Raw genomic sequence first — 20,190 nt, 5'->3', positions numbered from 1 at the left:
ATCCAGGCAGGACTTTCACATAATCAGTCAGTGACAGTCCTATTCACATACAAAGGGGGCATCTGAGGGCATCCCAGGAGCGTTCATTGATGTCCTCTGTGGGGGGAGGAGAGTGAGAGCTCCAGGCACAGAATGCTACCCCAGTCCCGTGACCTTGTGCCCTGCTGCCAGCGACACACATACACAGCACATGCCTTCAGCTCTGTCCCCTCCCCCTCTCTCTGAAGAGGATGCACTATGTAGTCCTATAGCCACTCCAACAAGGTTTCCCTGTCCCTCTGTCCAGCGCCCCCCACCTCTATGCACTACTCCCTCCGCCTCCTTCTGCCTCGTGTGCCTGCGCAGGAGCTCTAGGAAAAAAAAGTCCCGAAGGGCTGCGAGGCGCCTATAGCGAGCCATAGAGAGCCTGAAAGCTGCGAGTAGTGCGAGGAGGACTGTAGCATGTCAGCCGAGTCCCGGTGAATGGCAGCGTGCAGCAGGAGAATGGCCCTGGGGCTGCTGTGCTGGGCAGCCATGCTCAGCCTTCCAGGTGAGAGCAAAGGGGGGGTTTCTGCAGGAAAAGTTTTGCTTTGGAGTATTGCCGGTGAAAGTGAGCCATGTCGCCTTCCTATGCCTGTCCGCTGCGGTGAGATAACCTCTCCCTAGTGGCACAGGGGGAGTCCTGCAATCAGCCCATAGCATCACACTGTCTAGGAATGGTCACTGCTGGCTTATCATACATTACATACCAGGCACATTGCATCATTTGATGTATTCCCCTGCATGTATGCTAAGGTGAACCCACGACTAGAGTCATTGCTGATGTTTTCTTATTAAATTGTTTTAAATGTGCATTTTTAGTCATAATGATTTTTATAGCCCTCGTACCTCTATAATTTTATATTGTTTGTATTGCAGCTTGATTGCCCATTGATGTCTCAAATCAAATACATTTTGAATAGATTTAATTAAAATAAATCAGATGTACTAGCAGTTGTATTTCTGTTTTGTGGCTTTGTCCTTCTTGGTGTATTGTTGTGGATCCCATGCAAACAGAATGGCTGTTATATATTGGTGCTGGGCTGCTGTATACATCATTGAGATGCATTTATGTATGTTTTAGCCTGCTGTAGTGACAGTTTGTTTTGCTTGATTGCCCTTAGTAATCCCTGCTTTGCAGAAACATGCATAATGAGCTAGATGGCATAAGTATGACTGTCAATATTAGTTTTATTACAGCAGCTACTGTGACTAAATTATTCATGGAGCTAGTAGCCAATGGTGTGTTGCCATTGCAAAGTTTCATTTCAATAGGTATTATAAGGCTGGACGTGTTTGTATTGTTTTATTATATAGGTATAAGGATTTGTGTAATGTATTCCTATGATGTGTCTTCTATTTTGAAATTCACTTTCTCCAGCTTGAAAATGAATATTCCTGACTAAGCATTAATAGCGGAGAATTAATACAGTTTAATAGTAGATACACAGTGTTAGAGGACTCGGTTCATTCAAGGAGAGCCAGAACTGCCAGGATGTTTGTAGAGATTGAACAAGAATGATTTACACATTCACTCAAAGTGATGCATTATGGGGATAATTGCTTGTGCATGGAAGCAGAATGCATGCAAATGCTTTCTGTTTTAGGAAGGCATAATTGTACTTAAAGAGTTTCCCATATTTGTGAGTGTTTGGGTCTGTTTACCAGGTCAGCAAGTGTGTTAGAATATTAATTTCCTTTTGTTTTTATGGAGGAGACCTAACATGAATACCTCCTGGTTGCTAATAGTATTACCTAATGTATTTTGAGGTTATTTACTGGTTATACCTTTTCAGAATGTCAGGGCTGGTTTACAAGACATGCTATCAGACCACCCCTTAACATCTTATTTGAGTTATTTGAGTTAGTAAGCTTCACACTTGGTCAGCTCTACAAATCAAATTTCACAGATTGGGCCATAGATATTATTAATGACACAGATTATGTATCACTGATGGTTTTTCTTTTTTACTAGATTACACCTTTATAGCTTGGTCATTGGTCCATGACTGCCACATTAGTTTTGCATTATACCAATTAACACTCATGCCACTGTAGAAAGTGCTAAAATACAGAGAGAAAAGCCAGATGAGATTGAAGCTGCCATTAAGACCCAGGGATCAGATAAAGCTTGTTTGTGAGGGATTTCACACTTCTGCAGCTAGCAGTGAAGAGCTCAAGACGTGTTTACCTTAAAAGTATAGAATCTTGGGTAAAATATCTCAGATTACATAGTGCTTTCTCAGGAGTTGAACTATTGATCTTCATCTGAAAAAATCAATAGTTGATGGGGAGCCCAAACCTATTTATATATGTCACCTTAAACCTTAATACCCTGAAAAAAAAAAAACAAAGATGAAGAGTAGTGATAAAGAGCATGGCAACAGAGACTGTCCTAAGGCTTGGGCTGTTTGAATTACCTGATTTCTTTTTATCTCAGGCTGTGATGGATGAAGAAACCAGGACTGTTGTGTTTAGGTTAAAAAAAAAAAGATGTTACCTCTTTGAGAGATCTGTAGGTTAGAAAATGTGTATTGGGTAATTAAGTAATCCCCACTGCATCAGACAGTAAGCAGCCAATTAGTTCCGCATTTCTGTAACAGTTGGCAATACACAAACCTAGAAATAAAGGTTCTTTAATCCCTCTCCTGCTGAGATCCAGCAGCAAGAGTCACAAATGTTAGGAAGTTGCTTTGTCCCTAAATCTGTTAAAATTTAACATTATCTGTTAATGTGCAAGAATTAAGTAAATTGAGAAGTTTAGTGACATCAGTGAAAGCTGCACTGAAGAAGAATAGATACATAAGAAAGTCTTGAACCATTAACAGACAGCATAGAGAAAGACAAACTAAAACCGTTTCCAATGAGCATTGGGGAAGTGATTGTACAGAGAGCTAATCAATCTAATATTTATGTGCTTGTTAACCATAGCACAGAAGTACCCATAAAAAGGTACTACAACCTATTTAAATGTACACTTGTCAGTGAGATGATTTCTAGGCTAAAGGAGATGGGTGTGTAAGGGAGAAAAATATTTCCCCAAGGTTAGAAAACCTGCCTGTTTATAAAGAGGAAGGGATGTTAATGATTTCTTGTAAAATCAAACCTTTTATGACTTTCCTTGTTTAGGATCTCGGTGACGAGCTTGTAAAATTAGCAAACAGCTTTTGCCCTTGTTTCCCTGTTAATGATAGCGAAACCTCATGTTGTGAGTTCTCATCTTTTTTTTTACTGTGCCACTTTTACTAGTGTTAGGTAAACAGCTATAACCTTGTGTGTTTGTAGGAAAATAAGAAACTTTATCTTACCTCTACAGGTGCTACTTTGAGAAACAATCCCAACAATTTGACAGCAAGTTTAGGAGACTGATAACATGTGACTTGTGTTTATTTTGTACTCTGTTACTTTAGTTGTATCAAAGTAACATTTTGTGAGATTCCCTCAGCCACAAAAAGGCTTTACAAGTAGTAGTGTATTGTGTGTAATATTTATGTTAACCAAAAAAGCAGCGTTTCTGATTACCAATTACCCTTACAGGGTAGTGTAAGTTCTCCTTGGTACCTCCCCCAATGCAGGCATACAAACTCCTAAGAGAAGACTCAAGCTTTGTACATGTGTCAGATGGAAGTTGTTCAAAAGGAACAAATGATCGACTGATTATATAAAATTTAAACTAACAACTGAACAAGACAACAATAAATGACTGTTCTCTGTCCCTTCAGCCATTCTGCCTAGTGGATCGTTTTGGCCAACAATCGTTCCTACTAAAGTGTAAATCAGGAATCGGTAGATGATAAATAAAGCACTTGCATAGTTTGGCTGCGTGAAAAGAAAGAAGAGTGCAATTTTTAGTTTTGAGAGCAAATTATCTGAGCATTCATCGGTAGTTTACAATGTTGTTTGTATGGGTGCCATTGCTGAAGACGCGTAGCTCACGACTCGGTCTTCTGTAGTTCATCGTACGCTCTGAGCAACTTCCAGCTGACATGTTTACAAACCTTCATTTGAGCAGGATAAGAGTTTCAGGTTCCAATCCCAGACAAGGAACTACTGAATCTGAGAGTGCCTAAGCGCTTTGAGTCCTTTGCGAGAAAAGCGCTATAGAATTCTTATTCTTATTGTTGTTATTTGCATGAAGTTTGTCTGTTCTTCCAGTGATTTCCTCTAGGCAGTGTGATTTTCCCTGCAACCCAATAGTTTGAGTTTCAATCAAAACATTGCCTTACAATATGTTGAGGACATTACATTGTGAGTACAGTACTCTTAAAGTTTAAAAGTACATGAGCAAATGTCTTACTGACTAGTAAACCAGTCTAGGGACTAATTCAGTATAAACTGTTGAACTGGCAGAGGGCCATATTAAAGGTATTAAAGGCTGTATGTGGACCAGAGAACACCAGTTTGACATGCCTGCCCTAAAGGTAAATACTTGTTTTGCAGCTAATCCTACATATTATAAGCAGCTCAAATGAGTTTACACAGATCACTTTAACATATTTATAAATAATGTCTTACTTAAAGGAAATGTCAGCCAAATAATGCTACCCCATGATCTACTTACCCGGGGCAGCCGACATGTCCCACGTCGCAACTCCGCTTCTGGCCGCCAGCCCTGGGTCCCCGCCAGTGCTGAGGCTGACCTCAATGTCGTCCTCTACTGTGCCTGTACGAGCGCCGCTGTCAATTAAGTCCACGTTGTTCGTTGTCCACGCCTGCGTAGTACACTCCAGACAACGTGGACTTGCTTGACAGCGGTGCTCGAGCAGGCACCGTAGAGGACGACCTTGAGGTTGGCCTCTGCACCGGCGGGGACCCTGGGCCGGCGGCTGGGAGTAGAGCTGTGGGGTGGGATATGTCGGCTGCAAGGGGCTGAAGGAAGCCCCAGGAAAGTAGATCACGGGGCAGCATTATTTGGCTGACATTTCCTATAAAATGTCTCACTCTGTACAGTTAAATACAAGGAACACCAACTACTTACTAGCAGGGCTGTGGAGTCGGAGTCGTGGAGTCGGGCAATTTTTGGTGCCTGGAGTCGGAGTCGGGAAAAAATGCACCGACTCCGACTCCTAATGAATTTGTAACTGTAATTAAAATAGAAAATATGATAAAATGTTCTATTTCTCAGATAAAAGTCATTAAAAATAATGTGTATATATACAGTATATATACAGTAATAGCTGTGCTTAGTCTACAAAAATGAAATAAACCAATCAAAATTAGTTACTTGTGCTGCTTTAATAAAGCAGTCCTCGTATTTTTAAGGTCAGATATACATATCTGATTGTGACTGTATATATGATGTGTACACAGAAATCTCTTATATACACTAAATAACATCTATGCTGTAAGTATAAAGCCTGATGTGTAGCCATGTCACTAATAGAGATGGTCAACGAGATGGAAATAATTCTGCATTGATGCTGATTTATGCAAATGTATGCACTCCCTTTGCTGATGAAATCAAATAATTTGATATGTTATTAAAATTTGGTTTGGTGACTACAAATTAAAGAGAAACTGAGACGGATGAAAAGTAAAGTTTTATACATACCTGGGGCTTCCTCCAGCCTTCTTCAGGCTAATCAGTCCCTCACTGTCTTCCACCACCCGGATCTTCTGCTATGAGTCCTGGTAATTCAGCCAGTCAGCGCTGTCCGGCCACATGCCGCTCCCACAGCCAGGAACATTCTGCACCTGCGCAATAGTGCTGCACAGGTGTAGTATGCTCCTGGCGACGGAGTGTGTGCATGCGCACTACGCCTGACTGGCTCAAGTACCTGGACTCATAGCAGCAGATCCAGGTGGTGGAGGAGGACAACGAGGGACTGATTATCCTGAAGGCGGCTGGAGGAAGCCCCAGGTATGTATAAAACTTTAATTTTATCTGTCTCAGGTTTACTTTGTTACACAGTAGTACTATACTCTACATATGCACTCTCCACAGAGCTGCAGGGAATCTACTGAGAATGCTGTGCACATTGAACACAGAGGTGTTGTCTGTTTACAATCTCCTCATTCCCCTGCAGAGTACCTGCACACCACTCTTACATGTACCCACACTTACATTGCCTCGGGCCTGATCCACGTACAGATTGTGCATGAAGAATGTGTAATAGAGGAAGAATCTCCTCATTCCCCTGCAGAGTACCTGCACATCATTCTTACATGTACCCACACTTACATTGCCTAGGGCCTAATAGATGTTCTTTGTTCCGGTTTGTACCTTTTACAAGTACTCTTACCAAGGACTAGTTTTAGTCTAAAGGGAATAAATATAGTAGTCTACATATCCTTCTCACTTTAGTTGTCTTGTAAAATTCCTAAGCGTTGGCAGTTAAGAGACGAATTTCATGTTACATACTTTTAATCAACAAAATTGTAATATGCAAATTAGAGGAGTCGGAGTCGGTGGAATCCTAAACTGAGGAGTCGGAGTCGGTGGATTTTTGGACCGACTCCACAGCCCTGCTTACTAGATAGAGTAAATATTAATACTCACAAACCAGGGTTACCATTAGGCAACCACTGTAAAGGCAGGTGGGGAGATTTTCCTGACCCCACTCAGGAATAAGAAGTCGCTCTCTGTAGATGAGAAAAAGGGGGTTCAACCCTCCACCCAGGGTGGACTCAATATTATGCAGGAGAAGAGAGAATAAAAGGAAGCTAAATGAGCTTAAAAACCAAATTCTTGGTAAATAGAGGAGGTAGTGGTGGACTTACCTCCTCCAAGTAGACACACAACAACTGTAGTAAAGAGTTAATAAATAAAATATATTGACTGTCTTTACTACAGTCGTTGTGTGTCTACTTGAAAGAGGTAAGTCCACCACTACTTCCTCTATTTACCAAGAATTTGGTTTTTAAGCTCATTTAGCTTCCTTTTTATCCTCTTGGCGCCTCTGTTCTCCTGCATAATATCACTCTGTACAGTGAACTTATGACTAGGTTGAAGGGCCCCCCCTAGAATGCATATATCCTTTACTGAGAAAAACTGGTTTAGAGAACCACATTTACATAACCTGATATGTTAATTAGTTCACCTAGGGACCTCTCCAACCCCTCCAACACCTAATTCTTTCTGACCCTCCTCTGAATGTTCCTGTCCTCCCATCAGATATGTGTGTTTTATTTTCTGTTTAATATAACTTTTCAGAACTCTGCAATTGAAAATGTACCAAAAAGTAGGTAAAAATGCACTGCCAAAATCACTCTGAGTATTTTCTTACTTACTGGTTGCCTAAAGAGGACCTGAACTCAAAATTTCCACTCTGCTCTAAAATATAAGCAACAGCATAATAACTTTTAAAGAAAAAAATTATTTATTGCAGCTGATAGATATCCTGCAATAAATCTGCAGTGTGTCTACTTCCTGCTTTCATGGAAGCAGGCATAGGGTTAACACCCTGTGTTAACAAATTAGCTACTTTGCCAAGGTTGCAGAGATTCCTCAGCTGATGCAGCTGAGAGATCAAATTACACATGATTTGTCACAGATGAGGGGGAACTAGACAGCTAAACTCTCTAAATACATACAGGGTGGATCTCTCTGTTTTCCTTCTGTCCTGTGCAAGAGTTCAGGTCCACTTTAATGTGGACCTGAACTCTTGCACAGGACAGAGGGAAAACATAGAGAAATGCACCCTGAATGTATTTAGATAGTTTAGCCTGTTTAATCCCCCCTCATTTGTGTCTAATCAAAAGTTGTAATTTGATCCTCCCCTGTGTCACATGACTGCCTATGGCAGATAAGCAGATAAGCCCATTTGAAATGTGACAATATGTCTACTTCATGCTTCCATGAATCAGGAAGTAGAAACTGTGCAAACTTATTTTAGGATTTGTATCAGCTATAACAAATACATGGTTTTTTTGTTTAAAGGTTATTATGCTGTTGTGTATCTTTTAGAGCAGAGAGGAGTTCTGAGTTCAGGTCCACTTTAACAGCCAAGTCATGTGGTTCCACTACAGCCAATCATGCATGACTCCAAAGCTTAGTACAAAGTCTGCAGCTGTGGTTCGAGAGGGATATTGAGATATGTTATGTGTAGTGTATCAGTGCATCATGGTGGTAAATGATCAACATCTGGGCAATATTGATCAGTTACCTCATTTATATAGTCTATACTCAGCCAAAGATCACATTTGCATTTATGTTTTCCTGGTGAAAAAAACATATTTTTAGAAGTCTTTTTAGAATCTATATACAGTGGGTTGCAAAAGTATTCGGCCCCCTTGAAGTTTTCCACATTTTGTCACATTACTGCCACAAACATGCATCAATTTTATTGGAATTCCACGTGAAAGACCAATACAAAGTGGTGTACATGTGAGAAGTGGAACGAAAACTGTACATGATTCCAAACATTTTTACAAATCAATAACTGCAAAGTGGGGTGTGCATAATTATTCGGCCCCCTGAGTCAATACTTTGTAGAACCACCTTTTGCTGCAATTACAGCTGCCAATCTTTTAGGGTATGTCTCTACCAGCTTTGTACATCTAGAGACTGAAATCCTTGCCCATTCTTCTTTGCAAAACAGCTCCAGCTCAGTCAGATTAGATGGACAGCGTTTGTGAACAGCAGTTTTCAGATCTTGCCACAGATTCTCGAATGGATTTAGATCTGGACTTTGACTGGACCATTCTAACACATAGATATGTTTTGTTTTAAACCATTCCATTGTTGCCATGGCTTTATGTTTAGGGTCATTGTCCTGCTGGAAGGCGAGCCCCCGCCACAGTCTCAAGTCTTTTGCAGTCTCCAAGAGGTTTTCTTCCAAGTTTGCCCTGTATTTGGCTCCATCCATCTTCCCATCAACTCTGACCACCTTCCCTGTCCCTGCTGAAGAGATGCATCCCCGAGCATGATGCTGCCACCACCATATTTGACAGTGGGGAGGGTGTGTTCAGAGTGATGTGCAGTGTTAGTTTTCCGCCACACATAGCGTTTTGTATTTTGGCCAAAAAGTTCCATTTTGGTCTCATCTGACCAGAGCACCTTCTATCACATGGTTGCTGTGTCCCCAACATGGCTTGTGGCAAAATGCAAACGGGACTTCTTATGCTTTCTGTTAACAATGCCTTTCTTCTTGCCACTCCTCCATAAAGGCCAACTTTGTACAGTGCATAACTAATAGCTGTCCTATGGACAGAGTCTCCCACCTGAGCTGTAGATCTCTGCAGCTCGTCCAGAGTCACCATGGGCCTCTTGACTGCATTTCTGATCAGCGCTCTCCTTGTTCGGCCTGTGAGTTTAGGTGGATGGCCTTGTCTTGGTAGGTTTACAGTTGTGCCATACTCCTTCCATTTCTGAATGATCGCTTGAACAGTGCTCCGTGGGATGTTCAAGGCTTTGGAAATCTTTTTGTAGCCTAAGCCTGCTGTAGATGTCTCAATAACTTGATCCCTGACCTGTCCTGTGTGTTCTTTGGACTTCACGGTGTTGTTGCTCCCAATATTCTCTTAGACAACCTCTGAGGCCCTCACAGAGCAGCTGTATTTGTACTGACATTAGATTACACACAGGTGCACTCTATTTAGTCATTAGTACTCATCAGGCAATGTCTATAGGCAACTGACTGCACTCAGATCAAAGGGGGCCCAATAATTATGCACACACCACTTTGCAGTTATTTATTTGTAAAAAATGTTTGGAATCATGTATGATTTTCGTTCCACTTCTCATGTGTACACCACTTTGTGTTGGTCTTTCATGTGGAATTCCAATAAAATTGATTCATGTTTGTGGCAGTAATATGACAAAATGTGGAAAACTTCAAGGGGGCCGAATACTTTTGCAACCCACTGTATATAATAGAGTAAGTGCCTCAACCTTCAGGCTAATTACACACCAGGACGTTGCGTTTAGGGGACATAACGTGCACCTAACGCAACGCCTGGTGCTCTCTGATGTGGACGTCGGAGTGAGCCGCGTTGTGCAGCTCACTTTGGCGTCCGTGATGCATACTCTTGGACGCATGCGGCATCACGTGGTCCCGCCCGGCCAATTGCCGCACAGAGCGGCCGCTCCAGGAAGTAAACACTGCACGTTACTGAGTGCAGTGAATATTAATTAGCCATGTGCTCGGCCGCTCTCCCCTCCTCCCCAACATGACTTAGCACGTGCAAACAGTCTAACGCGGCTTAGCCTTGTAGAACGCACAGCATGCAGCACTTTGCTGCGCTACAATGTAACGCAACGTGGGCAGTGTGAACAGCCCACTTGTGTTACATTGCTGTGCGTTGGGGGAGCATTACAGGCTGCACTAACGCGCGCCTGTAACGTCCCTGTGTGCAAGAAGCCTCAAGCAAGAAGAAGTAGCGCCCTGCCCCCAGGGCCGGTCCAAGCAAGAAGAAGGGGCTGGTCCAAGCAAGAAGAAGAAGTAGTGTCATATCAAACCAAGGGCAAAGAGGGATAATTTGCATATTCAGTAGCAGTGCATTGTGGGTAACCACAAATGTTCACTTATAGCTGAATTATTGCAGATTTGCTTCTGTTTTAAGAAGGAAAATGACACCAAGCTTTGCTTTTTTTTAGTAGGAGGGCTTTTTGGTCTATTTTATCCTACTATACATTCTTAGTAGTTTGGGTCACCCTGAGCTGCTTGGTTACTCTGTTGTACTGGTCCAAGCCCTATCTCATACAGTTTGTAAAAACAAAACAGAGGACACCGAGAGCCCAATAGTGCAATATTGTCTGGTAAGCTTAATATATAAAATAATGTCAAAGGTTCTTATACTCACAAAGGTGGGTTACCATCAGGCAACCACTTGACAGGCAGGTGGGGAGTATTAGTACCTGACCCCACTCAGGTATAAAAGTCGCTCTCTGTAGATAGAAAAATGGGGAAAGAACCCCTCCACCAGGGGTGGACTTAATAGTGCTGTAATATGTACGAACAGAGGCGCCAAGCAGAGTAAAACAATGTTCTAAAAATGATAAAAAGAGGGAAGTCGAGCGCCTCACACGCTTTATGGACCTGAACCAGTTTTTTATGCTCCTATACTGCCTGATGAAGCGGGACTGTTGACCGCGAAACGCGTTGCGATTTTATGGAGTGGTGAATAAATTGTATATATATTTTTACTCTGCATTTGAGTATATGTCCACTACCAGAGGGAGGTAAGTCCACCTCGACTTCCCTCTTTTTATCATTTTTAGAACATTGATTTACTCTGCTTAGCGCCTCTGTTCGTACATATTACAGCCCTATCTCATACAGCTTTATCAATCCCTGCTATGTGTACTGATGAGGACCAAATGTCTGAAATAGGCTGTCACATGTGGGTTTGATATGACTGTGTAAAACTTAAAGCTATAGGCTTGCTTGACTTGCCAATGGTGAAAAGGAATAATTTGCATATTTTGTAGCGGTGCATTGTGGGTAATCACGAATGTTCACTTATAGCTGAATTAGTGCAGATTTTCTTCTGTTTTAAGCAGGGCTGTGGAGTCGGAGTCGTGGAGTCAGAGTCAGGGCAATTTTGGGTGCCTGGAGTCGGAGTCGGGAAAAAATGCACTGACTCCGACTCCTAATGAATTTAAACTGTAATTAAAATAGAAAATATGATAAAATTTTCTATTTCTCAGATAATAGTCATCATAAATAATTTATACATACAGTAACAGCTATACTTAGTTCACAAAAATAAAATAAACCAATCAAAATTAGTTACTTGAGCTGCTTCAATAAAGCAGTCCCCGTATTTTTAAAGTCAGATATACACATCTGATTGTGACTGTATATATGATGCGTACACAGGAATCTCTTATATATACTAAACATCTATGCTGTAAGTATAAAGCCTGATGTGTAGCTGTGTCACTAATAGAGATGGTCAATGAGATGGAAATAATTCTGTGTTGATTCTGATTTATGCAAATGTATGCACTCTTTGCTCATGAAATCAAATAATTTGATATGTTGTTAAAATTTGGTTTGGTGACTACGAATTAAATGGTACCTGAGGAGGATGAAAAGAAAAGTTTTATACATACCTGAGGCTTCTTCCAGCCCCCTTCAGGCCAATCAGTCCCTCGCTGTCCTCCGCCGCCGCCTGGATTTTCTGCTATGAGTCCTGGTAATTCAGCCAGTCAGAGCAGTCCGGCCGCATGCCACTTTCACAACCAGGAGCATTCTGCACCTGCACAACAGTGCTGCGCAGGTGTAGTACGCTCCTGGCGGCGGAGTGTGTGCTTGCGCACTACGCCAGACTGGCTCAAGTACCTGGACTCATAGCAGAAGATCCAGGTGGCGTAGGAGGACAGCGAGGGACTGATTAGCCGGAAGGGGGCTGGAGGAAGCCCCAGGTATGTATAAAACTTTAATTTCATCTGTCTCAGGTTTACTTTGTTACACAGTAGTACTATACTCTACATATGCTCTCCCCACAGAGCTGCAGAGAATCCACTGAGAATGTTGTGCACATTGAACACAGAGGTGTTGTCTATCACCCATAAACCTGGTTCAGATTGTGCATGAAGAATGTGTAATAGAGGAAGAATTTCCTTATTCCCCTGCAGAGTACCTGCACATCACTCTTACATGTACCCACTGTTACATTGCCCAGGGCCTGATAGATGTTCTTTGTTCTGGCCTGTACCTTTTACAAGTGCTCTTACCAAGTACTAGTTTTAGTCTATGACTAAAGGGAATAAATAAGGCAGTCTCCATATCCTTCTCACTTCAGTTGTCTTAAAATTTGTAAGCGTTGGTAGTTAAGAGACAAATTTCATGTTACATTCTTTCAATCAACAAGATTGTAATATGCAAATTAGAGGAGTCAGAGTCGGTGGAATCCTAAACTGAGGAGTCGGAGTCGGTGGATTTTTGTACCGACTCCACAGCCCTGGTTTAATGCTGGGAATACACGGTTCGTTTTGGCCTTCGTTTAAACCTTCGATTCGTTCGGTAAACGAATCGAGTGTTGAAAACGTATGTGAAAATAGTCATAATCTCATTATAGTTTCGATTAATAGACCCCAAAAACGAACGACTAGTGATCGAACATGTTTGATATTATCTCTCTTTATCCATCTAATCGAGCCATTGGTAGGCTTGATGGCTGTTCAGATCGATTATATATTCGTTTATGTTAGTCCGTCCCTGTAAAAAGGGATTTTCGTTTCGTTTCTTTGCAGCCTTCGATCATTGGAAAAACGAAACCATCAGAATCGAAAAAAAAAACGAAACCGTGGGTGGTGATATTAACCGTATGACCGATTATTTCGGGATCGAAAAGGACAAAAGGCACAATCAAAACGAAGGTTTAAACGAAGGCAAAAACGAACCGTGTATTCCCAGCATAAGAAGGCAAATTACACCAAGCTTTGATTTTTTTTTAGTAGAAGGTCTTTTTGGTCCCTTTTATCCACCTATACATTCCGAGTGGTTTGGGTCACCCTGAGCTGCTTGGTTACTCTGTTGTACTGGTCCAAGTCCTATCTCATACAGCCATATCAATCCTTGCCATGTACAGATGAGGACTAAAAGTCTGAAACAGGCTGTCACATGTGGGTTTGATATGGCTGTGTAAAATTTAAAGCTATATGCTTGCTATACACCAGTGGTTCTGGATGTTTGCTTGGCTTACTAAGGGTGAAAAGGAATTATTTGCATATTTAGTAGCAGTACATTGTGGGTAACCACAGATGTTCACTTATAGCTGAATTATTGCATATTTCCTTCTGTTTTAGGAAGGCAAATTACACCAAGCTTTGCTTTTTTTAGTAGGTCTTTTTGGTCTCTTTTATCCCCCTATACATTCCGAGTGGTTTGGGTCACCCTGAGCTGCTTGGTTACTCTGTTGTGCTTGTCCAAACCCTATCTCATACAGCCCTATCAATCCCTGCCATGTACTGATGAGGACCAAAAGTCTGAAACAGGCTGTCTACATGTGGATTTGATATAACTGTGTAACATTTAAAGCTATATGCTTCCTATACACCAGCGGCTCTGGATGCTTGCTTGGCTTACCAAGGGGGAAAAGGGGTAATTTGCATATTTAGTAGCCGTGCATTGTGGGTAACCACAAATGTTCACTTATAGCTGAATTATTGCAGATTTCCTTCTGTTTTAAAAAGGCAAATTACACCAATACAGTGTGCGGCATTGCAGGAAGTGACGACAGTGGAACGCACGATGGAACACGGAAGAGGTGAGTCATCCCCGCCCGCTGCCTCTTACTAATAGTGGCGGCTGCTACTGTGCTTAAGCAGGAGGGGGAGCGCACATGGGGGACCCAGGGGGGGGGTTCCTGCTGAGCTTAAGCAGGAGGGGGAGCGCACATGGGGGACCCAGGTGAGGGGTGGTTCCAACCCCCCTCCCCGCCGCTGTGCCCAATACCCCCTTCCTGCCCTCTTATGCGGCGTATGCTACGCCGCGGGTCGGCTAGTAAATTTTTATAAATGAACAAAAAGAAAACACTCACTGTTCATTCTCTTTACTTGCAAAATAATACCGTGACACATGTTGCAAGTTATACAGCATTGGTGACTTTACCATGAAATAATCAGCCACTCATAGAGATACAGATATGTAACCACCAATGTAAACATTACCATACGCTGATAGAGATAATCACGTCTCCTGGCAGAATTTCTCCTGCAAGTGAAATTTATGGAGAAGCACATCACTGATTTATCATATGACCAATTTGTACTTCTCAGATTGGCTGAACATGATCATGTGCCCAGCCAGTCAAAAAAGTACTCCTCAATTACCTAATAAATGAGTCATTTGTTTGTGAATTATTATTGCAGGATTATTTATTCTGGAAGAATTGATCAATCTATAAGTAGTTAGATCAGGGGTCTCAAACTCGCGGGCCATTTGCGGCCCTCGATACAATATTTTGTGGCCCTCACTGGCAAAAGCTTCCTTATAGTTCGCTTCAGTGCTCCCAAGTAATCCACTGCATCCCCGCCGCTAAACGAGGGCTGCAGAGCCCCCAAATCGCCCGGGGGGCAATCCGCCGGCATTTCCTGGAAGGGGCAGAGCTTTCAGCTTCAGCTCTGCCCCTCCTGATGTCAACCGCCGCACGGATCGCCGCCTCTCCCCGCCCCTCTCTGTGAAGAAAGAGTGAGAGGGGCGGGCAGAGGCGGCGATGCGCCGCGATTGTGAAATTCCTTATGCGACCCAGCCTCATCCTGACTTTGCCTCCTGCGGCCCCCAGATAAATTGAGTTTGAGACCCCTGAGTTAGATAGAGCGTACTTGAGTGCTGTCAGCTTTATTATGTTTGGGCCTCTTGTGTTTGTTAGCATTTAAACAAAAGAAAAACATTTTATTTTTTTTTGTTTCTTGAAGAGATTTTCTGTGTCCTGCCTGGATACAGAACAGAAGTTAAAACTAAGGGCTCTTCCCCTTATCACACTATTTAAAACACAATGGCCTCAATTCACTAAGATCATGCTGGAGATAATAAAGCAAGAGAAAACTTACCTCCACATAAGAGAAAGTTATCTTATCTCTTCATTCCTTAAGTTACCTCCTCTGTAGTTATTTTACCTCCTCTGTAGTTAATTTACCTCCTCTGTAGTTATTTTCACATGCAGTTAATAAACAGCCTGTCTTTAACTCTGGAGTTATTTTAAGGATTGAAGAGTTAACTTAAAGACAGAAGAGTTAACTTTAGGTTTGCCTGAGGTAAAATGTTTCCTGAATACTACATGCTTTATCACCATGGTAACAACTCTAGAAGAGTTATTAAAGACAGGAGATAAGTTTAGTGAATTGAGGCCAATGGCCTCAATTCACTAAGATCATGCTGGAGATAATAAGGCAAGATAAAACTTACCTCCACACAGTAAGAGAGTTATCTTATCTCTTCATTCCTTACGTTACCTCTTCTGTAGTTAATTTACCTCCTCTAGTTATTTTCACACACAGTTAATGAACAGCCTGTCTTTAACTCTGGAGTTATTTTAAGGATTAAAGAGTTAACTTAAAGACAGAAGAGTTAACTTTAGGTTTGCCTGAGGTAAAATGTTTCCTGAATACTACATGCCTTATCACCATGGTAACAACTCTAGAAGAGTTATTAAAGACAGGAGAGAAGCTTAGTGAATTGAGGCCAAAGACATTTTTCTTTCTGCTAGAATTGGGCTTTACTAATGGATGAATCATTTATAAGTGGAGAAGATTTTCAGCTATGATCCTTTTCATTTGCTTGCTTTTGTGTGTGTGTAATTTTGTGTTGTTGTTTCCTCTACACAGGCTCTTCGTGTTTCAGCGATCTGTTGTTTGTGAAGGAGCCTTCGGATACAGTGGTGTCACGAAAAGATTCGGTGATGTTAGACTGTCACGCTCAGGGGGAACCGCCAATCTCTGTGACATGGATGAAAAATGGTGTGAACATTGTAGAGAGCCAACGGATCTTGACTTTGCAGAATGGTTCCTTGTACATCCAAGAGGTGGAAGGAAGGAAAGGAGAGCAGTCTGATGAAGGATATTACCAATGCTTGGTGATGAACAAATGTGGTGCCGTCTTAAGTCAAAGGGCTCACCTTTCATTAGCAAGTAAGTTTCAGTATTTGCTTTTAGTCCAAGGGCTTGCTTTACTGAGGCTGATGAACAGTGGAGAGCACTGCACGCAACATAAGAGAGACAACAACCCTGGCCTAGAAGTTTCTGTGGGATAAGTTTACAACCTTCGCCTAGGCCTAGGACATATTAGAATATAGTGTGGGACACTCAAAGGTTAGTGTATCATGGATAGTGCAGTCACATTTTTGCACCCACAGCAATGTCTTCATTTTAAACTATCCAGGATAGCCTGGGTTTATTAAAAAATAAAAATCTATCTTGATAACCGCAGTCACATAAACTCTGTTCAACAGCTTCCCTTTGTTCTGATATGACTCAGGTGAGGGTTATACACTTGTGACACCTGACAGTGGACACTTAAAAAAATGCGAGCCCTGCTTTACTGGGTTACTTATGATTTCCTCTATTCTTCATATATCTTTGTTTATTACCCATCTTATTACTGAACAATTTCTCTTGAAAGGCTTAATTGTGAATAGGGAGTAGATTTATTTTTGACAAACTATGACAGCCTGATACCAAATTCCCTAAGCCGCCTTATTGGGCTTATGCTGGCTCCAGAATATTTACAAGTGTGTTGTAAATTAATAAATCAAACTGCAGGAGAGCATGTTACCAGGGCAACAGTCATCCTAAGCCTTTGATCATGGCGGACATTTTTAAATCCACTCATTGAAAGCATATGACGGTTGAAACCAAGGATGAGAAAATTAAACGACACAGCAAATGCATTTTTAATATATTAGATGTAGGTCAGGTGTGCAAAACAGTTTTTTCAATTTCATCAGGGGAAGAGATGACTGTTTAATGACATGTGTGAGCACACACAGCAGTCACCGACACATTTTATATATTTATTTATTTTACACTTGAGTCCATCAATTGACTGTTAAATGGAGACTCTGTCAGTCAGGAACAGAGCACGTTGGCTACATTAACGTCAGGTCCACAGGGTAGAGACGTGACTGCAGATACCTTCACATAACACAGCTCAGTTCGATCACATGACTGTGATGTGCCAGGGCCTTGTTTGTCACGTTCTGATCTACGCCCTCTCTTCCGCTGTATTACGTATATCAAAGCACGCCGGACAGATATGTTAAAATGGCAGAAGAGCCATATTGATTGTTATATTGTGTTCTAAATACTGCTATCTTTGATTGCCTGACCTTAGAGTCCAGAACTTGTGTGATCTGCCACATGGATTCCCTTTCATTCAGTTTTCTGAAGTGTAATGGGTTTCTCCCATATGACATGTTGTGTATAGAGTACCCTTAAGGATTACACATTTATCTGCAGCTGTAAAAGCAAGGCTCTGAACTGATTGATTTTTCCATTAGCCCCTGTTTCAAAAGCAAGCTTGCTTCCTACTATTTCATATTTGCTCTTGATAACATCTCTCTTTCCACGTTCACTATTATTGTTGGCTATAAACAGAAGGTGTGATTTCAAAATCGAAGGCTAGCCGTTCCCATGCAATAGTTTATTGCCTTACATTGTATTTTGTATCCAGCGTGTATAATCACCTATAGATTGCCTGTTTATTTTTTATACAAGTACTAGCTAATACGGATGGTTGTATTATTCAGGCTCATCTTCAGGGCTTCTGGTTAAAGGCCTAGTTCAAGCTGATTTTTTTTTTAATACATATTGTATTAATTCACAATGCACAATGTTTTGCTTTTTTTTTAATTATCTGGCTTGCTGAGTTTTCAGTGTCCTGTCTTAATGTTATATTCTGCTTGACTATACTGAACAGCAGTCTGTGTTCTGTCCAAAATGATTTCCCTATCCCAAAACTACTCAGAGGAAGTGGGAGGGGCAACATCCAGCATTTTCCTGTAAACACAGAGCTGTCCACAACCGACTTATCCATGTGTTCAGCAGGTGGGAGCAGAGGGAGGAGGTGGGCAAAGTCATGTGATGGCTCTTGTGCACAGATCCTTTACTTGTGTGCCTGACTGGTGCAATGGACATTGTCCGAAACTGCTGCATCAAATATGAAAATTGTGCAAGTAATGGAACAGAACCCTAATCACCTTTTTAAGTAATAAAAAAATACCTGAGAGTAGACAAAGGCTTTAATCACCCAGAGATGTCAGGCTTGACACAACAAATCCTAGTCTGACACACTTTACAATCTGGTTGTGCAGTATTTGTAAGATATTACAAAGAGAATGCAAGCCACTTAGCCATTGAGCTGCCCACAGTTTTATTATTATTTATTGTATTTATAAAGCGCCAACATATTACGCAGCACTGCACAATAAATAAATGGGTTAACATACAACGTAGAACATACGGAAACTCACAACAAAACAAGATCATGCAAATGATTTGATAACAATACAGTGTCATAGGTCAAAATAGAGACTGTTCTAGTCAACAAGAGGGGTGATTGTCAGTAAGATTGCATAATCAAGCTGGAAACACTAGGGAGGAGGGCCCTGCCAGAGGCTTACAATCTAAGGGTGGGGGTGGAGACAATAGGTGCAACTTTTGAGAGGGTGTCTAACAGAACATGGTGCTGGTGTAGGGGGGTATGCGAGCATGAAGAGGTGAGTCTTGAGAGCTTGTTTGAAGGTATTAAAGGTGGGGGCTGGTGGGAGCGAGTTCCAGAGAGTAGGGGCAGCCCTAGGGAAGTCCTGCAATCGTGCATGTGACTGAGTTATGCGTGGTGCGACTAGGCGCAGGTCATTGGAGGATCGGAGGGGGCGGGCTGGTATGTGCCTGTGGACCAGATCAGAGATGTAGGTCGGGGTTTTACTATAAAAACAATAACTGCTTGGAGGTGGATACCTGAAACATACACTCAAGTCATACAGGAACTTCATGTCTTCATAGTTAGTAAATAGTTGCTGTCTTCCTGGTAAGGAAAGCAGCTGCAGTTTTCATTCTGATGAGACGCATTACTCTATGGCTCGGCCAGACTCAGTGATTGGCTGTTCAGATGAGCATTGGGCAACTCCCACTTCCACTTACACAAAAGGAGCGAAATCACAACATGTGAGTTACTGTTCTACAATACACTACTGTAGTTCAGGGGCGTCGCATGACCTTGACGATTTGGAATCCTAAAACTTGCAATACGCTATTGTTCTGCTGCGTCTTGTTTTTATTCTGATTTTCATTACGGTATTTATGTTTTGCAACTAGTGGCCCAGTATGTAAATTGTTATGGTCTGAATAGCAAAATAGCTCATTCAGCGCAGCACAGTGGCTGGGATTTGGGCACCGCCATAGGCCGTAATGTGAATCATGACAATAGCAGCGCTCACTGACTACTGCACCAGCAGTAGCGAAAGCCCAAATTACGATAAAAGTGGGGTTAATTTCGGTGGCCGGCAATAGCCGGAGCCCGACTTATATGGCCAGATGAATAATTGGGTAGTTAGTAGGGGAATAGATTTGTAAATAGGCAGTAGAATAGCTAGATCAGAGTGAGCCATCTCTCGGGTTCACCCTGCGCCCAAATTTACCTGCACCATTTTTGAAATGTATGTCTGCATAGTACCTCTTCTTCTGCATCATCATTTGAAAAAAGCATGTTATACAGTATGCCTTAGTTACTGCATTAGTCTCTGAGAGTCAGCTATTGCGCCACACTTATTGGAGTTTGACAATGA

General features: G+C 41.9%; 1 protein-coding gene across 1 annotated transcript in view; it reads left to right on the top strand.

Annotated features, from left to right (window-relative positions):
- The first annotated feature begins 442 nt into the window (after positions 1-442).
- PRTG (protogenin) overlaps positions 443-20,190 on the top strand; it is a 182,738-nt gene continuing 162,990 nt past the window's right edge. The window contains exons 1-2 of the mRNA XM_068272524.1: positions 443-529; positions 16,235-16,537. Of these exons, the coding sequence (XP_068128625.1) occupies positions 514-529; positions 16,235-16,537 (319 nt within the window). The 5' untranslated portion in view covers positions 443-513. The remainder of the gene's footprint in view (positions 530-16,234; positions 16,538-20,190) is intronic.

Source organism: Hyperolius riggenbachi, chromosome 3, assembly GCF_040937935.1.
Source record: "Hyperolius riggenbachi isolate aHypRig1 chromosome 3, aHypRig1.pri, whole genome shotgun sequence".
In the NCBI taxonomy this organism is placed as follows: domain Eukaryota; kingdom Metazoa; phylum Chordata; class Amphibia; order Anura; family Hyperoliidae; genus Hyperolius; species Hyperolius riggenbachi.
This window is presented reverse-complemented; position numbering and strand designations above follow the sequence as displayed.